We start from the raw sequence: 18,488 nt of genomic DNA, 5'->3' as shown, positions 1-18,488 counted from the left end.
TCTTAGAGCTTTGGGGAGGGAAGGGAGAGCAGCTGCTGTCCTGACAGTTGCAGATGTGCCTGAGCCTAGGGCAGGATTGGTCTCATGGGACAGCAAGGGTCATGGGGGTCACTGTGAGGAACCTGAAGAGAAGCATTTGTCAGGCATCTGTGGGGATTCTGCAAAGGATGTCTGGGTCCCAGCTTTCTGATCTGTGTGACAGCCACTGGCTCTCTGGCCAGCCTCCCCCATCTTGGCAGCCTGGCAAGCTGAACTATAGGGGCTGGAATTCTGCCTTCGTGTAAACCACTGGAGACCCACAGGCTGAGCACTCTGGGACAGCGTGTGTGTGAGGGATCCCTGAGTACTGTGTGGCTGTCAGTCTATGTGGAAGATGCCCCAGCTTTGTCAAGCTTCTCCACCAGAGTTCAAGGAGATGACCTCCAGGGCAGGAGGAGACTTCACTCCCTGAACCCCAGAAAGGGGGGTCTTCTGGCAGCTGCAGGAAGGAACTGAGCTTCCTTGAAATTGTAAGGCCACAGAGGAGATGGGCCCAGATGTCGGCTCAGAGCAATAGGCAAAGGCCCCAAAATTCACCGCAGGGTAGAACCTCTTAATGAGTATCCAGGGAAAGCTTGAGGCATATAGAGCAGACCAGGACTGAGTGAGAGGCCTGGGGATCCCATGTGTGGGATTGTGTGTGAGAGGTTCCCAAGCTCAGTACTTGGCTCATATCTCTCTGTAGCAATTGGCAGGGGAGGTCATTGAGAGTGTTAGACTGGCCAGCCGAGCTCCCCTGTGCATGACTTCCTCTCAACAGGATCCATAACCTTTTTCATAAACCCCCTTCCCTAGAGTCTTTGCTTTCCAGGAGTTTTCAGTGGAGTGTCTTTGTGAAATGTTTGGGCATCTTCTCCTGAGCTCAGGGAGACACAGGGCATTGTCTGAATGGAGGCTGGCTGGCTAGGAAGTATAGACAGGGCCTGGAGGTCAGACACTGACTCTTTCTCCATAGAATTGGAGAGAAGCTGGGCGATTGGGGGTAGGGTGAGTGTAGTGAGCCAGCGTGGGGAAACCTTGGTGTTAGAGTTCTGGGATGGCTGGGTTGATGGAGTTGTCCTACCAGGGGTTTAGAGTGGGTGGGGACCACAGATCATAGATCTCAGATTGCTCTGGGGAGGAGCCTAGGGACTGTGTTGAGGTCCCCCCGTAGCTGGCAGCCAGGGGTAGGAGGGCTGCACTTGGACCCTTACCTGCTCCAACTGGAGTAGCTCTGCCTCTGGGTTTTACACACGAGATGACTTCGTGAGCTTTTGTTTGGAGGAGGACATTTAAGACTTATCTGGTTTGAAAACCTCTTTCCTAAGAGTGGTGCACAACTGGACAGCTGCTCCCTCCACCCCTGGCCAACTGCGTGTCTGTTGTCAAATCTTGAGGTTGCTGTGGCAGCAGCTGCAGTCTGAGTGGAGCTGGGAGGCACCAGGGCTCAACCCTTGTGCAGGTGGGGGTGGGGGCTCCCAGAAGAAGCAGCTGTTTCTGGGGGAGCATGACTGATTGGAAGCTGGACCTGGAGGGAGCCCTGGGAATCTCAGAGTGGAGGTCTCCCTGGGGTGATTGTGACTGAACTCTCAAGTGATGGGTGATAGAATGGCAGTGTCATGGGGCAGCCAGCTGGTAGGTAAGGAGCAGGGGCTTCAGCAAGGTGATTGCGCAAGTAGGTCAGCCTGTTGAGCCTAATTGTGCCTTCCAGCAGCGCAATTCTCTCCAGTTCTGCTGGAGGCTCCTAGCAGCATGGTCCTATCCAGTGGCTCAGAATCTCTTGTATTTGTTTCCCCTTAACCTGCCTGGACGACTTTGAGGGAGTCAGTGGTAGAGATGGTTTGAGTCCACACTGGGGCCAGAACACCAGTGGGGAGCAGCATGGCCCTGGCAGTGGGAATCCAGGTGAGGAGGCACCAACAGGATGTGAAATTTGCGGTCATCTCTCTCTCCCTGCCCGTCACCTTTGCAAGCTAATGTGGGAGGATTCCAAGCTTTGTTTTTAATAAGGAAGACCCTTCTGGCACTTCAGCTCAGTCACTTACTTACCAGTTATTTACTGACCCTCTTTTGTGTGGCATTGTTCGGAACATGGGGGACCCAGCTAGGAGGCAGTCATAGGGTCCTAATCAAAGCCAGCATCCCTATGATTTTACAAAAGGGGACACTGAGGCCTGGGAAGGGGAGATTACCCAGGGTCAAGGGATGAAGCAGTGGCTGAGTCCAGACTGGGTTCCCTGGGCTGAGGATCATTCTGGTAGCTACATGCCTTTTGCCACTCTGCTCTGTCTGTTAGTGGGGCTGGGCCTAAGAGGCTGAGGACTTGTCATGAACTTGGGATGGTGCCCAGGGTGGGCCTGTGATGGCAGCACTCTGGCCCAACAAGCACTTGACCCTCTGTCCCCAGCCCTAGTAGGCAGAATCGGGGGCTGAGGCTGCCAGTCTGGGAGACTGCTAGGGGAGCAAGAAGCAAAGGCCAGGAAGAGCCCAGCTGCCCATTGCCCAGCAGGCACTTGTTAAGAGAGGCCTTGGCAGCTGCTGCAGGTGCCTTATTGGGCCTCATATCCTCACCCTCACTCAGGTGGAGACAGCTCCGTTCCTAGGCTTCCCTCACTGGGGCTCCAGGGCCAGCTCATCTGCCAATGCTGCCACCTGCTAATTGGCCTGCCCCAGCTCAGAGAGGAGGGCAGTCTCAGCGGCACCAGGACCTGGGGCTAAGTGACAAGCCCCCATAACTCTTTTCTTCCCCATTTTCCCCAGCCCCAGGGCTTAGCCATGCCTAACAGGAGTAAGGTCGGGAGGGGAGGGATGGATTCACGGGGAAAGACAAAGAAGACTTGGGGGTTGTGGCATTTAGGCTGAGCCTTGAAGGATGGGTAACGTTCTCTAAGTGGGAAGGCAGGTCAGGCAGAGGCACTCACCTGGGCATGGCTTGTGTATCCATTGTGGCTGGAGTGCAGGTGGGGAGCAAGGGTTTGGGCCCAAGAGATAAGGTTGCTTCTTGCAGGCTCTAGGGAGCCACTGATGGTATGTGAGCAGATGGGTGACAGCATCCAGGCTGGGCTTTTAAACATGGAGAGATGGGGCGGAAGAGCTGAGGGCCACAGCTGAACTCTGAATGAGGGTAACGAGTTAACTGAGAATAGCAGTGACTCTCCAGTCCCAAATACCCCCAAGCCAAAAGGAGCCCCCCCCCCCCCCCCCCGCCACGCCATGCCAGGGCTTGGCTTCCGTGACTCCCCTTAGGGAGCTTCCCCTGGATGTTGAAGTGTGGGGGACCCACAGGAGGCCCGCCCTTTCCCCTCCGCTGGCCTAGGCCCTGGAACCTGTTCCTCAGCCTCTCTGGCTTCACCTATCCTCACTCCTCTAGCCCAGGACTCAAAGCACAAAGCCAGCCTTTGCTGAGGCGGGCGTGGGAGCCACCACTCTCGAAATACCAGCTTGAATATGGTAGCTTGGCAGCCCTGCAGGACCCTGGGGGCTGAGGCTTGTCTGGATAGTGCTGTGGGGTTTGGGCCATCACCAATCCAGAGGGAGCCTTCTTCCCCAGGCAGATGGGACTTACCAAGGAAGAATTCTGTTGCTCTTCTCCAGAAAGCTTGAGATTCTGGGAACGAGGAAGGGAGAGAGATTCTGAGGAGGGGGCTTGCCCTCCAGAGCTGAAAAACTCTGCCCTTTGACAGAGTTAAAGACAGGAAGCCTAAGGCTCCAGAGGCAAGGGCTTCCCTGAGGGGCGAGCAGAGGACAGAGGTGCCGGTCGGAGATGACAAATTCAGGGCCTTCTCCTCCCCTACCTTCTCTCCTTTCCCTCTTCTTCTCTCCATCCTCACCTGCCCACCTGTCCTTCCCCTCTGGCACTTCCTGATTCCTCTGGCTCCCAGGTGCTTGGCTTCATGGCTCCATCTGCAATGAGCAGCCTTCCTGCTGCTGGGTAATCAATCAGCAACATTTTCTTCAGCTTTTGAGCCGGTCGGGGCTCAAGGTCCTTGACTGCACAGATCCTGCAAAGAGTGGCTGGATCTTGGAGGGGGGTGGATTGTGGAGCCTGCCATGGTAGCAGCAGCATCTGGGAGGCCGTGGCTCCCCTCCTTGATTTGGAAGGGAGAGTGGTGGTATCTGAGGACTGACCCTCCAGCTCCCTATGGGACACTCAGTCCCACACTCCCCACCCCACTGGTTTTGCTCCACAAGGGCACAGGAAGGCCAGAGCAGGGCTGAGCTGAGGTTGGATATTGGCTTATCTGGGCCCTGGGGAAGGAAAGGCTGGGCAGGGCTGTAGAGTCAGGGGCTTCCCAGTCCACCCAGGTACTAGGGTTCTTAAGGTCCTGTGTCCCCTGTGCCTGCTTAGAAGAAATCACCCTCTCTTGCTCCTCAATGCCCCAGCCCACCCTGGTCTCCATTGCTGCCAAGTGCCACTACCCCCCCCCCCCCCCCCCCCCGCCCCCACCATGGGCCACCCAGGAAGCCAGGGCCTGGGTGCACAGGAATATGAGCAGAGGTGTAAATTGCGTGGCAAGCTGTCGGCTGTGAGGTGAAAATGAAAAGTCTTCAGGCAATGGCAGCAGGAGGCACAGCAGGCTGGGGTGCCAGGCACAGTGCCCCGCCTCACTGCCCCACTCTCTCTCACACCTTCTCCTTTCTGCAGTCTTCCCCAAGTTCCTGCCCAGACCTGGCTCCTCTGCCATCCCCTCCACTGCCATTCAGGGGGGCTCCCAGATCAGCCCTGGGTTAGCCCCAGCCCGAGGAGGGCCTTTATCTCTTGCTTCCATTATGTTTGCCAACTGGCTGACTAGGCACAGAGACATGGGCTGTGCTTTTTGTTCATTTGTGACCTTCATGTTTGTGGCAGTTTCTCCATTGATTCTTTTTGGGTTTTTCAAGTATATAATTGTCTTAATTTAAGTGATGGTGTTTCTATTTATCTTTTCCAACTCCTCACTTCTTCTGAGATCATCGATTCCAATCTCTTTATTTTACAGTTGGGGAAATTGAGACCCAGAGAATAGAAGCCACCCGTTTGTCAATAGCTAGACCAAGGCTCTGGGCTCCTGCTTGAAGTTCTCTCTACCACTTCCTGTTCCTTCTCTCCCCTCCCTGGCAAGTCTCACCTCATTTCTTGTCTCCTTTGCCTATCATTTTTAGAGCTTCGGGCCCTCCTGCTGTGAGGGGGGAGGGTGCTCACCAACCCTTCTGCAGGCTCTCCCTCCTCGCACTGCAAGGCCCCCAGAGCTGTCTCCTGCTGTCACCTCCCACCCCACAGTCAGGTTTAGGTTCTGGGCCAGAGGCTGTTGGGAGGCCCAGTGGGGATGAGAGGGAGCCAGGGGGAGGGAGTTTGACAGAAGTTTCCTGGGCAAAATAATAACAATGTGCCACATGCCAGCCACAGCCCCTGCTGCGCCTCCCCCATCACTTTGCACTTGCAATGCAGACCAGCTGCCTAAGGGGCCTCTAGGGTCTGAGCCCCCGCTTGCAGGGACTGCTGTGTGCAGGCGGGTGCACGTTGGTGTCTGTGTAATTAAAAATGAGCATGCCTCACTTCACCCAGTGAGGAGAAGCCACCACCTCGGGTGGGATGCAACAGCTCTTTGCTGGCTGTGTGGCTGCCTGGCTGTCCGGCCTGGCATGGAGGGATGGATCAGACTGGGCAGCTCAGGGTGACAGGCAGGACAAGTGCCCCTCATCCTAGGAGGTAAGGGCCTGTGATAGGGTAAACACGGACAGAACAGATCTCATCCCTTTCTGGGCCTAGAACTCATGTAGGAGATATGTGACCCATTGCCTTGACCCATACCCATTGCCTTGCCCTTTTAGGGATTTGAGGCCACCTAGCTCTGAGCAAACCCAGCCTCTGGGCAGCCTGGGAGTGGGATCCACTCTCAGTCTCCATCTGGGCCTGACCTCTTCTGTTTCCCACACCCTGCCCACCCCTACCTGAAGCTAGGGCATAGGTTGATGCTTTGAGAGCAGAACACCAAACAAGGGTAGTTCAGGTCCTCTCTCTTTCCTCCCTCCTCCCCTCCCCTAATTCAGTAAAAATATTCAGTAAGGAGAGGCACTGTGGGTCCTATGGGGAAACCTTGGCCCAGCATGTCAATCTAGCCCCTTTGCAGGAACTCTGAGCTGTGTTTGGGCCAAATGCTTGCCCCTCACCCAGGAGGTGAGCTCAACCTGATGTGTGGAGGGTAGTGTGGGGTTGTGTCCTCAAGGTATCTGAGGCAGTGGCACCATGGCAGCCTTGTGTGTGCTGCTCCTTCCTTTGTCCGCCAGCATGGAGTGGTGGTGGAGGAAGTGCTGGCGACTAAGGTCTCCTGGAAATCTCTGCATTATAGATGGTGTCCCAAGTCCCCTCTTGTGTCTGCTTCTGGAAGGCCTAGGTGGGAGGGAAGACTTAGGGGTGTGTCAGAGGGACTAGAATTCCTGAATCCAGTTTCTAGCAGTTCCTGGTGGCACCTTGGCATGATTAGCTGACTTCTCCCTGTTAGGTGGGGAGGGTTGTAGATGTCTGCATCTCTCCCACCTTGGAGAGGGGCCTTGTGGTCCCCTTGAGTCTGTGTGTGGGAGTTAGTTGCTCTGGGTTGTGGCCTCATCAGATAGCCTGTGGCTTCAGTGCCAGAGCAGATTCTCTGTCCTGGTGCTGCTTTCAGAAGCTTCTCACTGTCTGGGCTGTGGGAGAGGGTGTGCCCAGGTCTGGGAGGCCTCCAGGCTCACGCAGGCCCCTTTCCCTAGCAGTACCAGCCCAGCATGGCATTGACCTGGTGTCCTTGGCCCTTGGCAATGTGCTCTCCAAGGGCTCCCTGGGGCTAGCTGAGGAAGAGGCAGCTGGCCTTGCCTTCCTCCAATGATTTTCCAATATTTACCAGCTCATCAACATGTTGCCCAGTCTGCAGCTCCTGCTGTGGAGCAAGGACCTGAGAGCTGGCCCCTGGCTACCCTCGCTTCCCTCAGAGGCTGCACCTGGCTGGGAGGGAAAGGGCTTGTCCTCTCTGCCTGATCTCTTAGGGACAGGGCATATGGCTAGTCCTGCCCCTCACCCTCTATCCCCAGCCCCCACTAGACTCATAGCTCAGTGGGAAGAGCTTGGAGAGGGGTCTCCCAGGAGAGGCTGCAGGGACAACTATAAGCCCCTCCCCTGCCTATGGGCCTGGATTGGAAGTTCATGCCTTTGCCTTCTTCCTGCCCCTTCTCCTCTGCCCCTGAGTCTGAATTTTGACAGGACCCAGCATGTGTTAAAATGATTTGGGGCTGAGCCATCAATGTGATTTTAATTAGCTCTGTGCTTCCCTTCAACAGGGAGGGCCAGGGGCCCCCAGGTGGCGGGGGTAGGACCCGGCTGGGCTCTGGTATGAAGCTGCCCCTCCAGGGGCTTGGGGGACAGGCTTGGGCAGCTGGCGCTCCCCGTGTGGGACAGTGTGAGGAGGGAGGACTGGGCAGAGAAGGAAGGGCTGTGTAGCCAGGCCACAGTTTTCTCTCCCTCTTCTGTCTCCTCTGTTCCTCTGTTCTCCCCGATGGCTTTGAGATGAAGGCGACGGCAAGGATGGAGGATGTAGTTTCCATGGCAACGGGGCTGTCCATAGCCAGGCAACTTCAGAGCCGGGCTCTCTGGAGGAGGCAGATGCGCAGAGCAGCCGCAGAGCTGCCTCCCGCCTGCCAGTGAGGGGGCTGGCAGAGCAGGTGGCAAGGGTGCCTGCCTGGTGCTGCCCACCCTGATGCCCGGCTTAGAGCAGAGGGTGGAAAGCACTATTGCTGTTATCATCCCTGTTACTTCTAGAAGGGAAGCTAGGTGTGTGGCCTGAGTGTTGACAGGGTTGGGGTAGGGCCCCATTGTCCTTGGAATTTCTGGGTAGGCACAGGCTCTCTGGTGCCTGGGAGCATCCCCAAAAGCCAGTTGTCTACAGCTCTTGAGAGATGGGCCTCCAGGTAGCTGATGGCCGCTCAGTGGCTTCCCTTTGTGGACCTTTTGAATGCCCAGAGCGTGGGGATGCTGGTGAAGGCCATGCCCGATTGGGTTTCCGGGCCCTTTTCTTCCATTTAGCTGCCAGGGTAGGACCTGGACCTTCTTCAGGGAGCCTCCCTGACCCTGGTCTTAGTGACCTGGCCCAATTCACTGAGTGGAGCTCAAGTTTGGCAGATGCCTGCCTACAAGTGCTGGCGTTAGAGGAGCCCCAGAACCTGGTGGCTCCTGCTTCCTGACGTTAGACTCCTCTTGAGCACCAAGGTTGGGGTGAGTGTGTGGGCAGATGGAGAAGCAGAGGCAGCCATTGGTTTCTTCCAAGATAGGAGGAGCTGGAGGCAGGGCCTCATGAGATGCCCCAAAGATCACCCAGGTTGGCAAAAAAGATTGGACTCAAACTATTAAAAAATAATAACTTTCCTTCATGACCCTGGAGGTGTCAGGGCTAGGGTGTCCCACTCTGCATTTGAGCACACAGAGACTTAGGATGAAAGGCCTTCCCTGGGTCACTCATGGAGTCAGAGGCTGAGCTGGCAGCTAGACCTTGGGCCGGGCCATCCACCCCCAACGTGGCCTCCTAGATGCACCCTGCCTCCAGCCGGCTGCTGAGGGCCCTGGCTGGATAAACCTTTCAGGCTTACCCCTCCTTCTCTCTTTCCCTGAGGGGTTCATTTTTACCCCTTTTCACTTGGTTTAATTGGAGGGGGTTCCTGAACTCTAAGGTTGGCCAGGCAGGCAGACAAGTAGAGTCCTGGAGTGACTTCTCCCCACCAGGCGATAAGTCTCTCATTACCGATGAGTGGAAGGCTCATTTCAGAGCTCGTGGTGAGAGCCGGGCGGGTGCTATAAATAGCCATGTTGTGAAGGTTGGCGGGTGAGCAGTGACAGGGCAGGGGCCTCACAGTCATCTTAGTGGGTAATTGCACTCCATCACAAGAAAGGGGGATGGGCTCGGGAGCAAGATGCTCTTGACCCCTTTCTGATTGTTCCTGCCTGCCTCAGCACAGCTCTGGCATATTTCTGTGCCCTCTTCCACACACATTGGGGGATGGGGAGCTTTGGGTTCTGTGTCCAGGCTGAGGGGAGTGGAGTGTCTGTCTCAGAAATTGGGGTCCCATAAGCTGGTACTTCAGCCCACTGGGGAGTTGGGATAATGTCCAGTGTTAGACCTGCTTGTCCTGCTTGCCCTTCCAGTCTAGGGTCTGCCTCCTCCCCCTTGGCTGAAACTATGGGCCCAGGTGCGAGAAGGGATGGGAACCAACCACATCTGATAGTCTTAGAGGTTGGTGTAGACCTGAATTAGCAGGGGGATGATAGTGGAAGAGGGATTTTGCTGGCCTGGAGCCCCTGTCCAGGCTTCTTCAGTAACATGTCTGCAAGGGCAGGGTCAGGGGCACTGACCTCTCCTGATATCTATGGGTCAGTCAGCGTTGTTTGGGGTGCAGAGGAAGTCACAATCAGGGGATCCTGGGATGGAAAGTCTGGCAGATCAGACCCTGCCTTGGCTTGGGTGCCTGGGGCCATAGTTCATGGGGTCTCTGTCCTCGAGTAGTCCAGGGTGCTAAGCTTCATGGTTGCATGAGACCAGGGCTTTCTGGAACAGCCTTTTGGTCCCAGACATACACATAGGATTAGCAATGCCAGGCTCCTGGGTTCTTTTAGTACCTGTCCTAGGGTGTTGTCCCAAGGACTTCTGAGTCCTCAGACCACTGCCACCTAGAATGTGGGGCCCTTCCCTTAGGGTGCTCTATGTGTGCCTCCCTCCTTGAGGGAGATTGGGGTAGGAGGCAAAGCCAGCCCCCAGGAAGGGAATAAACAATAGACAGTTCCTGGGACCACTCAGGGACAAGTGGGTCAGAGGCCCTATAGGGCTCGTTCTACCTTTTGCCACTCTGACAAGGAACGGAAGCTGTGTGCCCACCCTCGACTGGAGATCTACCAGCAAGACCAGATCTATTTCATGTGCCCACTGGCACGGCAGGGAGACTTCTATGTGCCTGAGATGAAGGAGACAGAGCGGAAAAGCCGGATGCCTGCGGAGGCCAGTGATGCCCAGATGGATGGCACAGGTATGTAGGATGGGAGAATCAGGGTGGGGCCCTGCCTGGAGTCCTTCTCTCTGGACTTGCTGGGTATGGTTGAGGAGGCTTCTCCCTGGCTGAGTTGGCACTGTGGGTGTCCAGGCTAAGCTTGGCAGAGATGGAGGAAGGAGACCTGCCTACCCCAGGCCCCACATGCAGATGCCTATTCCAGACGTGTGAATCCATGTAGATGTAGATTCACGCATATTACCCCTGGCAATACAGATACAAAGACCATGTCCAGATCCCCCTCAGATGCAACAGGAGTACCCTTGGAAACACAGATCACAGACAGCTTCCACGTGCTCGTGGGAGGGGGCTGAGGCTTCACAGGAAAGGTGTCACTTGGGTTGGGCTCATCAGGAAATAAGATTGGCACTGGATCTGGAAGGTAAAGAGGGAACAAGATGTTTTCCAGTATGGGGCCCTGCCCAGAACCAGCTGCTTTTGCCCTGCCAGAGAGCAACCAGGGAGCTTGCAGAGGGGAGCCAGATTAGGGCCCTTCCACCAGTGCAGCTTTCATACCCCAGGGCCAGGCCAGTTGCTTGCCTGCTCTGAGCCCACCCCCCTGCCATGACCTCTTGTGACCCTAGGCTGTCCCCAAGGATGAGGGGGCCTTCTGGTAACATCCCAAGTAGTCCAAAGGGGTCCAACCCTTGGCCCTGCTGGTGAAGCCTTGTGTGACTCTGGAAGTCCATGACCTGTGGGAGTGGTACAGGGCTGGGAGGAAAGCGGCTGTCCCTCTTCACCTCCTTTAGGAAGCTCCCTCTGTCCATCCAGTCTTCAACAGTCAAGGTCACGCTAGAGAAGCATGTGTTGGCAGGGGCAGGGGGGTACTGGGAGGCAGTCTCCACTCCCTAGGGGCCATGTCTAACACAGTTAACTTCATCTGCCACTTAATTACCTCCATGGAGCACTGTTCCCACCCGCCTGGTAGTGCCCGGCAGACACTCTTCAGCGCCTGTACTGTGGGTACAGGACGTGGCACAAGGTCAGCAGGCCCAGGCAGTCCCCTGGGCAGGAATGGGAAATGCTGTGACCTTCCTTCAACCTCTCTCTGCTGCCTGTGTCCCCCTCCATGGACCACCCACCCAACTTCCCTCCCAAATACTGCCTGCCAGAGGTGTTGAAGGACTGCTTGGCATCCACTACAGCTGGCTGCAGCTGAAGCTCCCACGCCCCCAGCTCTTTGGCCTGTCCTTCCCAGCAGCCTGCCTGCCCAGTCCCTGTTGGGCGGAGGGGTCTGCCCACCTCTGACAGGGTCTGCTCTGACACCCAGGGTGGACTCCGGGTGTCTGCCTGCCAGGTGCATGTCACTTGTGTGGCAGTGTGTGGTGGGCGCCTGTCCACCCAAGGCTTGGCCTGACCCTGCCTGCCTCCCCGCTGAGGCCCCTCTTGGGCTGGGAGGTGAAAGGGGATGATTAGCTGCCTTGTGCCTGTTATTACATTGATGTATTATTTAGCTCCAGAGAGGCGATGAATATTTGATCTCTTTGCACTGGCTGTGGGCAGTGGAGGAGGGAGGGACTGGGGTGATGGTGGCAGCTTCATTCCCTGCCCCAGCAGTCCTGGGATTTAGGTGCTGCCCTGCCTTGCTTGTCCTCTTCTGCCCTGGGACTCAGGCCCAGGACTCTGGGACTTCCTCCTATGCAGACCTTGGTGGGGCTGGAGGGATGCCACTTCCCTGCTTTGGACTCCTTTGCCAGAAAGTGTCCATATGTCCCTAGGGGCTGTCCCCATCCCAGCCTGGTGGGCCCTGGCCTGAAGGGGCACCCCTGGGCTCCTTCCTCTGATCACTCCTAGCCCAGGAGCTGGGAGAGGGAGGAAGCAAGCAGGCAGATTCCCACAGCTGAGTCCCAAGAGAGCCAGTGAGTGGGTGGGTAGGTAGAACATGACAGTTAAAGGAGGCCAGGGAAAAACTATCCCCTTGCTATGTTCCTTTCAGGCCTGCAGCTCCTGGGGCACTGATCATTTAAGGAGCAAATGAGGGGCTGGAGTCCTGCCCCAGGATCAGAGGGAACTACGTATTACTCAGGGCATGGCTCGGCCTCTCCTTGAATGCCTCCACCCTGGGAGCCATGACTGGAGCCCCAGCGAGAAGAGAGCCCTGGGTCAACAGCCTGGCACTTCCAGAGCTCAACATACCTCTGCCAGTAGGACCCAGAGGACATCTTCTTGGGGCCAAGGGGATCCAGGGGGCAGACCCCAAATCCCTCCACCCCTGCCGTAGGCTCCAGCTGAGGCTCAGTAAAAGTTCCAGGCCAAGTCCAAATGCCAAGCAGTCCCCAGCTGCGCCTGGCTCAGGACTCTATCACCATGGAGACAGGATTTGGGGAAGCTGGCCCACCCTTCACCTTCTGTGATATTCAACAGCTGCCCCCCTCTGTCTCACACAGGAAGAGAGGCATATCAGCCTTCTCTCAGTCTGGATTCCTACACAGTGGGCCTGAGCTCTTTGCCCCTCATTGTCACCCAACTGCTGTCAATGCCTCTGATCTGGGGAGATGAATTGAGGAGTTGCTCCTGAATAGGGGAGATGAGGGGGCTGCTTGTCTGGTGGACATGTTGGGGGTCGAAGGAGCAGGCTGGGAGGGATCTGGACTCTCAGCCCAGCTCAGGACCATCTCAGGGCTCTCCAGCTGCCAGCAGAGTGCTCTCATGGTCCCCTCTGCTACTTTGTGGCTCAGGAACCACCATTGGTTGGGCAGGGTAAGGGCTCCTCTGGGGTGACCCAGGCACAGGGTAAGAAAGCCTCCAAGATGCTTCGTCCCAGCACCCTCCTCCTGTGCAACTGGTTGAGCATTTCTCAGGACTTCTCCAACCCACTCCTGCCCCAGCCTCCTCCTCAGATCAGGGCTCAGCCAGAAGCAAGGGCCAGCTGACTTCCTGGATATGGATGTTCCTTGGGGAGCCCTGCATGGGGGGAGGCGGGCAGGAGAGTAGGCCTCCTGGTCCATTTTTTCCATCCTCATGCCTTATGGGCAATGTTCTGTAGCTGGCCTTGTACAAACCTCTCTCCAAGCCTGAAATGGGCAGTGGAGGAGGGGACACTACTTGAGTCTCTTTGTTCTTCCCTCAGCTCCTCACCTCTGGGCTGAGTGGTCCTTAATGGACTGTTGGCGGGGGAGGGGGTTGGTGGGCAGCAGGCTTTGTGGGAGTGCAGGGAGCTGAGGCTAATTCGGGGTAAGGAGAGGAATGCACAGCAGGCTACCCTCCTTCCTTCCCTCCCCGCTCTCTCCCTCTGCCCTGTCAGTGCAGCCCCAATCAGGGCAGAGGGCAGAGGGCAGCTGGAATGAGCCTCCTGAGCCAGGGGCAGAGGGCAGCTGGAATGAGCCTCCTGAGCCAGGGGCAGCTTTATTATTCATGAGCACACTGTGTATGCTGAGTTGATCGAATGGTGGTGGAGCTTCTGTCTTCTCCCAGAAGGAGGGGGCAGGGGTCCTAGCTAACCTGTGCTCCCTCTTCCTGGCCCAGGAGCTGACACGATGAGTGACACAAGTTCTGTAAGCCTGGAGGTGGGTCCTGGCAGCCGAGAGACTTCCGCTGCCACACTCTCCCCTGGGGTGAGCAGCCGTGGCTGGGACGACGGTGACACCCGCAGTGAGCACAGCTATAGCGAGTCGGGTGCCAGCGGCTCGTCCTTTGAGGAGCTGGACATGGAGGGTGACGGACCCCCGGGGGAGCCAAGGCTGAGCCCTGAGGCCGAGCCCCTGGGGACTGCCAAGTGGCCCTGGGAGCCTAGTACCCCTGAGAAGGGTGAGGAGTAACCCAAGGCCCACACCCTTGTGTGGTGTGCTTACTAAGGAACTGAGCAGATTCTCCAGCCCTCTTTCTCCTTCACCTCCCATGCCCAGGCTGGAGCCAGGGATCTCAGGGAGATCTGACTTCCACGGCCCTGGGCCTCTAGCCAAGCCTTCTCCTCATTGCCGGTTCAGCTCCCAGGGCCAAAGGAGCTAAGGACTGTTTTCTGCACCCAGCCCCCTGGGCTGCCACCCCTATTACATTTTTTTCAGATTTACATTGGAGCTTCCAGGACCCAGAATAAAGCAAATGATTTTGTTGTTTCACCTGGATTTGGGCTGTGCATTTGTTTGTTTGTTCCACCTTGGGGAACCCTGTGCAGATAGGCGTGGAGTGGGCAGGATCACCCCAAGCCCAAGGAGAGGAGGGAATGTGGCTAGGTATCCTCGGGTTGGGGGAGGAAGGGTGTATTTGAGGCCCTGCCCTCCCTGCTCTGTGGCCTCAATTGACAGCTGCCCCTCCATTGCAGCAGCTCCAGGGACTCCCTCAGGCTGCATGAGAGCGGGCAGAGCAAGGCAAAGGGTGTGACAGCTGAGCCTGGGGTGCCCTCCAGGGCTCAGGAGTGGGGAGCTCACAGCCTGCCTTTGTCTGCCTCCAAGGGATGCCTTTGTATCTGAGGCTCGAGTGTGCCTGTGCTCATGCTGCTATCTGCCCAGCAGGTGAGGACGTCTCTGCTGTGCTTGCCAGTGCTTGTGTGCCTGTATGTGTGTCTGTGTGCGCACATGCACATGCCTTTGGTTCAGTGTAACCATGGATGGTCTGCTGGTAGTGGTCCTGGGTGAGACTATGCCCATGTGGACATCAGGATGTGATTGTGGTTGGTCATGGCTGTATTTGTGTGGATGGCTATGTGGCTATGTGCACATGTTGCTGTACTTTATGTGTCTAACTTTATGAGCTTGTATTATTGGGATGTGAGGCTGGAAAGCTAGGATCTTTGTCCATATACAACTATCTGTGTGTGGCTATGTGTCACAGCTGGGTGAGCGTGATTGTGTGTTCATGTGTAAAGCTATGTGTTTTTCCTTGTGTCCATATGTAAAGCTATAGGTCTGTGCAGCCGTGTGACCATGAGTACAGCTCTTTATGTGTGGACATGTCCATGTGTACAGCTATATGTATGTGACTGTGTGTCCATTTGTACAGCTCTGTGTGTGTGTCCACATGTAAAGCTATGTATTATGACTGTTTGAGTGTGCACGGCTGTGTGTGTGGTTGTTTACATGTATTGCTATGTGTGTGGCCATGTCCACATGTACAGTTCTATGGGTAAAGCTGGCCATATGTCTTTGTGTGCACAGCTGGGAGTGGTGGCTGCATAGCTGGGTGTGTACCTGCGTGTCCGTGTGCTGCAGTGGGACTGTGCAGCCCACCTGCTACTGGCCACATAATGGGCCTCTCGGGCTGACCTTGTTTAAAGCCCAGTTTCTTCTGTGAGGCTGCCTTGGTGAATGGGCTGGGATTGCTGGGCATCTCTTCTCTCCTCAGCACCCTGCTGCTGTCAACCCCTCTACTCCAGGGCCTCAGTCCATCACTCACCTGCTCCAGGGAACAGTTGCTCAGAGGCAGTGAGAGAGTGAGAGCAGCCAGAGCTGGAAGACAGCATGTCTGTCTCTCCAGCCTTGTCTGACAGCTGTGAACCCTCATTCTGCTGCCGCATTGCCTCCCGTTAGTGATGGAGTTTGTTTTTTTGAGTTTGATGTGTTTGTCTGTTTCACAGCTATTCTCTTTCCAGAGCAGTGGGTTATCGGGTTTCTGTGTCCAAGGAAAAAGCCTGTTCTTCCTCGGTGACACCTCCCCCAGCTGTCACATGCACATGTAGCTGTGTGTACCAAAGGGTCTTGGGCTTGGCATGTGTTCATTAGCATGTGTCTGAGCTGGCTTTGCCTCTCCTGATACCTGGGGAAGAACGGGCAGCACCAGGGGGACGTACGTAGGGATGCCATGCTCCTTAGCACTTGTTAGTGTCTGTGCATGCTGGGAGAAGATAGCACAGGCTGACAGGCTGTGGGGCTAAAGCTGGGTGTAGGCCCCCTCCTCAAATCCTTCACCACAGTCTGCTGCTACAGTTTATCTACCACTCCCTACCCAGAGGCGTCCTTCCCCATTGCTGCAGGAGGGAAGAAGAGTCAAGAGCATCTTCTCAGAGCTGTCCTCCCTCTGCTTGGACTCCAGCTCCTGCTCCCTCCTACGCAGCAGTCAGTTTCAGGAGCCTCTTCCCCAGCCACCTCCTCTCCCAGCTCCCTCTGCCAGCCCCAGCATGTCCCTCAGGATTGACCCTAGTCCCTGACCCTGCAGCCCCCCACCCCGGGTTGATATCTCTTTACCATAAATATCCTTTGCATGTGAGAGTGGGGATTACTGGAGGGCAGGAGTGGGGGAGGTCAGGACTGGGTGTGCGTGGAAGAAGCTAGCAGATATACAGGTCATCTGAAGGAAGGAAGAGGAGGTCCCATCCTCCTCTGACCGCCCCCCCCCCCCCCCCCCCCCCCCCCCCCCCCAGTCTCTTCTTCCTGGTGACTCAGGCCCCAACTCTTGCATGGGGCCAAAGACACATGACCCCGCCCCAGACCTGGCTTGTGGACTGAACTGCAGTCCATGGGTAGGGAGAGTGGATGTGAATACAGGGACAGACTTGTCGCAGCAGGCTAAGCAGTCCACCTATCTCCCACGTGCCCCCTTACCTATCCCCCAGTGGCACCCTGCGACCCTAGGGCCAGCGCCGCCTCTCTCATAGGTGGGAATCCATAGCACTGTGCGCACCTCCCGGGGCTCAGTGACCTTCCAAGCCCTGTGCCCCATGCTGGCGGCTGCTCTCTGGAACGCAGTCAGACCGCGGGGTGGAGGGGGCTCCCTCAGGCTCCTGCTCCGGCTCAGAGCGGGAGTGTCGGAGGATTCAGCACCACGCGGCGGACAGCTCCAGGCCAGCGGCCCTGCGAAGAACCGGAGCCGGAGGCGCAGGGCGAGGAGCGGTGGAGTCTGGAGAGAGGCGGAGGCCCGGCTGGGAACGGAAGATCGGGAGTGGGGAGGAACGGAGGAGGGGCTGGGGGCGGGCCGGGGCCGGGGGCGGGGCAGGCCGCGATTGAAAGCAGCGGGGCGAGCGGGCGGGCAGAGAGCGCAGAGCCGCTGAGCGAAGCGAGCGAGCGGGAGCTGGATCCCCGCGCCCCCGGCTCTTCTCCGTTTCTCTCCGCGCCAGAGCCGGGCGCGCCAGGTAGGGTAAGCCCGTGGTGCGGCGGCCACCGCCGACCTTATCGTTCCTGACCCCACGTCCCGAGTCCCACGGGCCCTCGAGTTGTGGGGCGCCTGGGCAGGGACGGGCCGGGGCGTCCAGACAGCGCTCGCCAGGAGCTCGGGGAAAGGGGAATACAGCTCCAGGAGTCCCGCCTTTCTTCCCCAGAGAACGCAAGCCCTGCATCGCTCTCCCTCTTTCCTCCTGCTCCTCTGTCCTTTGGTCCGTCTTTCTGTCTGTGCCTCTGTCTTTGTCTCACCCTCTCGGGCTCAATCTCTCCCTGCCTGGATTTTGTGGCCCAGGCTCCCAGGCTGCTTGCCTCTGGGGTTCTGTGTCTGTCCCAGCTTTGGTCCTGGCCGCCCCTGTGGGAGGTTCGTGGTCTTGACCACTGTGGGCCTCAGCCCCCATCTGAGTCCCCATCCGCATCTGTGTTGGTCTTCATGCTTGCCTCTCCTGTTTGCCTGGTGGAGCTGCTTCTTTCAGGATACCCGGAGGATCCCAATCCCCCTGCCTTGGCCCCAGAGGGAGATTAACCCTAGGGAGCTGAGGGGACAAAGTGAAGAGCCCCAGTCTCTGTGGCCAGGACATGGGGTCCTTGAACTAGTTGCTCCCCTTCTTCAGGCTTGGTTTTTCTCTCCTAGCCTGCCCAAGTCTGCATGATTGTGAGAGCCTGTGTGGAGTGGGTATCTGGGAGGGCAGCTGGGCACAAATGATGGGGTGCAGAGTGGAAGAGGGAGGGAGTGGTCTCTGAGGGCCAGGGAGGGGGTGGACAGGGCCTTGAGGCTTAGGAGGAGGAGATTGGAGATGGTGATTTTCTCTGCTTGGTTCTGAGCTGAAGAGAAAACAGAGGCAAAAATTCTTAAATAGCATTCTATGTAGAGCTAAGATGTCCAAAAGTCTCACCTTGAGCATTATTTTGAGATTTTGATCAGATGAACTTCCCCCCACCCCTGACACACACATACACTCACAGCTACTTTCCCTGTTGACTTAGGACCCGTGGCCGCTTTGGTGTCCCTCCCTGGGGCCAGCCTATCCACCTTGCTGTCTAACTCCCAGGGCCTAGAGTCTCTATTACTTCCTCAGTCAGGGGGTGTCTGGGGATGGCTTTTTAAGAACCAGAGGCTGGGAACCTTGGGAGCTCACTTGGGCTCCAGTCTCCCTTGGGGTTGGAGGCTACGCTTTAGAGACTCTTCCTTCCCTCTTCCCTGGTGGGTTCTAAGCCAGCAATGGCCCCTTTCTGGAAATCCAAGGCTCAAGATGGAGACTGGACCCCCAAGTTTGTAACTCTGACCTGGCCTCTGCTGCAAGGCTGTTGACCTTGGGGTTCTGGGAGGTTTGTTCAGTGTCTTGGACACTCTGATTCACAGTGGGATAGATGTTGGCTGCGTTCTGCTGACTTCTGTCT

The 18,488-nt window shown here is 56.9% G+C and overlaps 1 protein-coding gene across 3 annotated transcripts in view; it reads left to right on the top strand.

Annotated features, from left to right (window-relative positions):
* Positions 1-14,117, top strand: part of TEX264 (testis expressed 264, ER-phagy receptor) — a 30,294-nt gene extending 16,177 nt beyond the window's left edge. For all 3 annotated transcript variants that reach the window (XM_046674192.1, XM_046674194.1, XM_046674193.1), the window contains exons 5-6: positions 9,870-10,038; positions 13,525-14,117. In XM_046674192.1, coding sequence (XP_046530148.1) covers positions 9,870-10,038; positions 13,525-13,817 — 462 coding nt within the window. In that variant the 3' untranslated portion in view covers positions 13,818-14,117. The remainder of the gene's footprint in view (positions 1-9,869; positions 10,039-13,524) is intronic.
* Positions 14,118-18,488: the final 4,371 nt, after the last annotated feature.

Source organism: Equus quagga, chromosome 1 (assembly GCF_021613505.1).
Source record: "Equus quagga isolate Etosha38 chromosome 1, UCLA_HA_Equagga_1.0, whole genome shotgun sequence".
NCBI classification, from domain to species: domain Eukaryota; kingdom Metazoa; phylum Chordata; class Mammalia; order Perissodactyla; family Equidae; genus Equus; species Equus quagga.
This window is presented reverse-complemented; position numbering and strand designations above follow the sequence as displayed.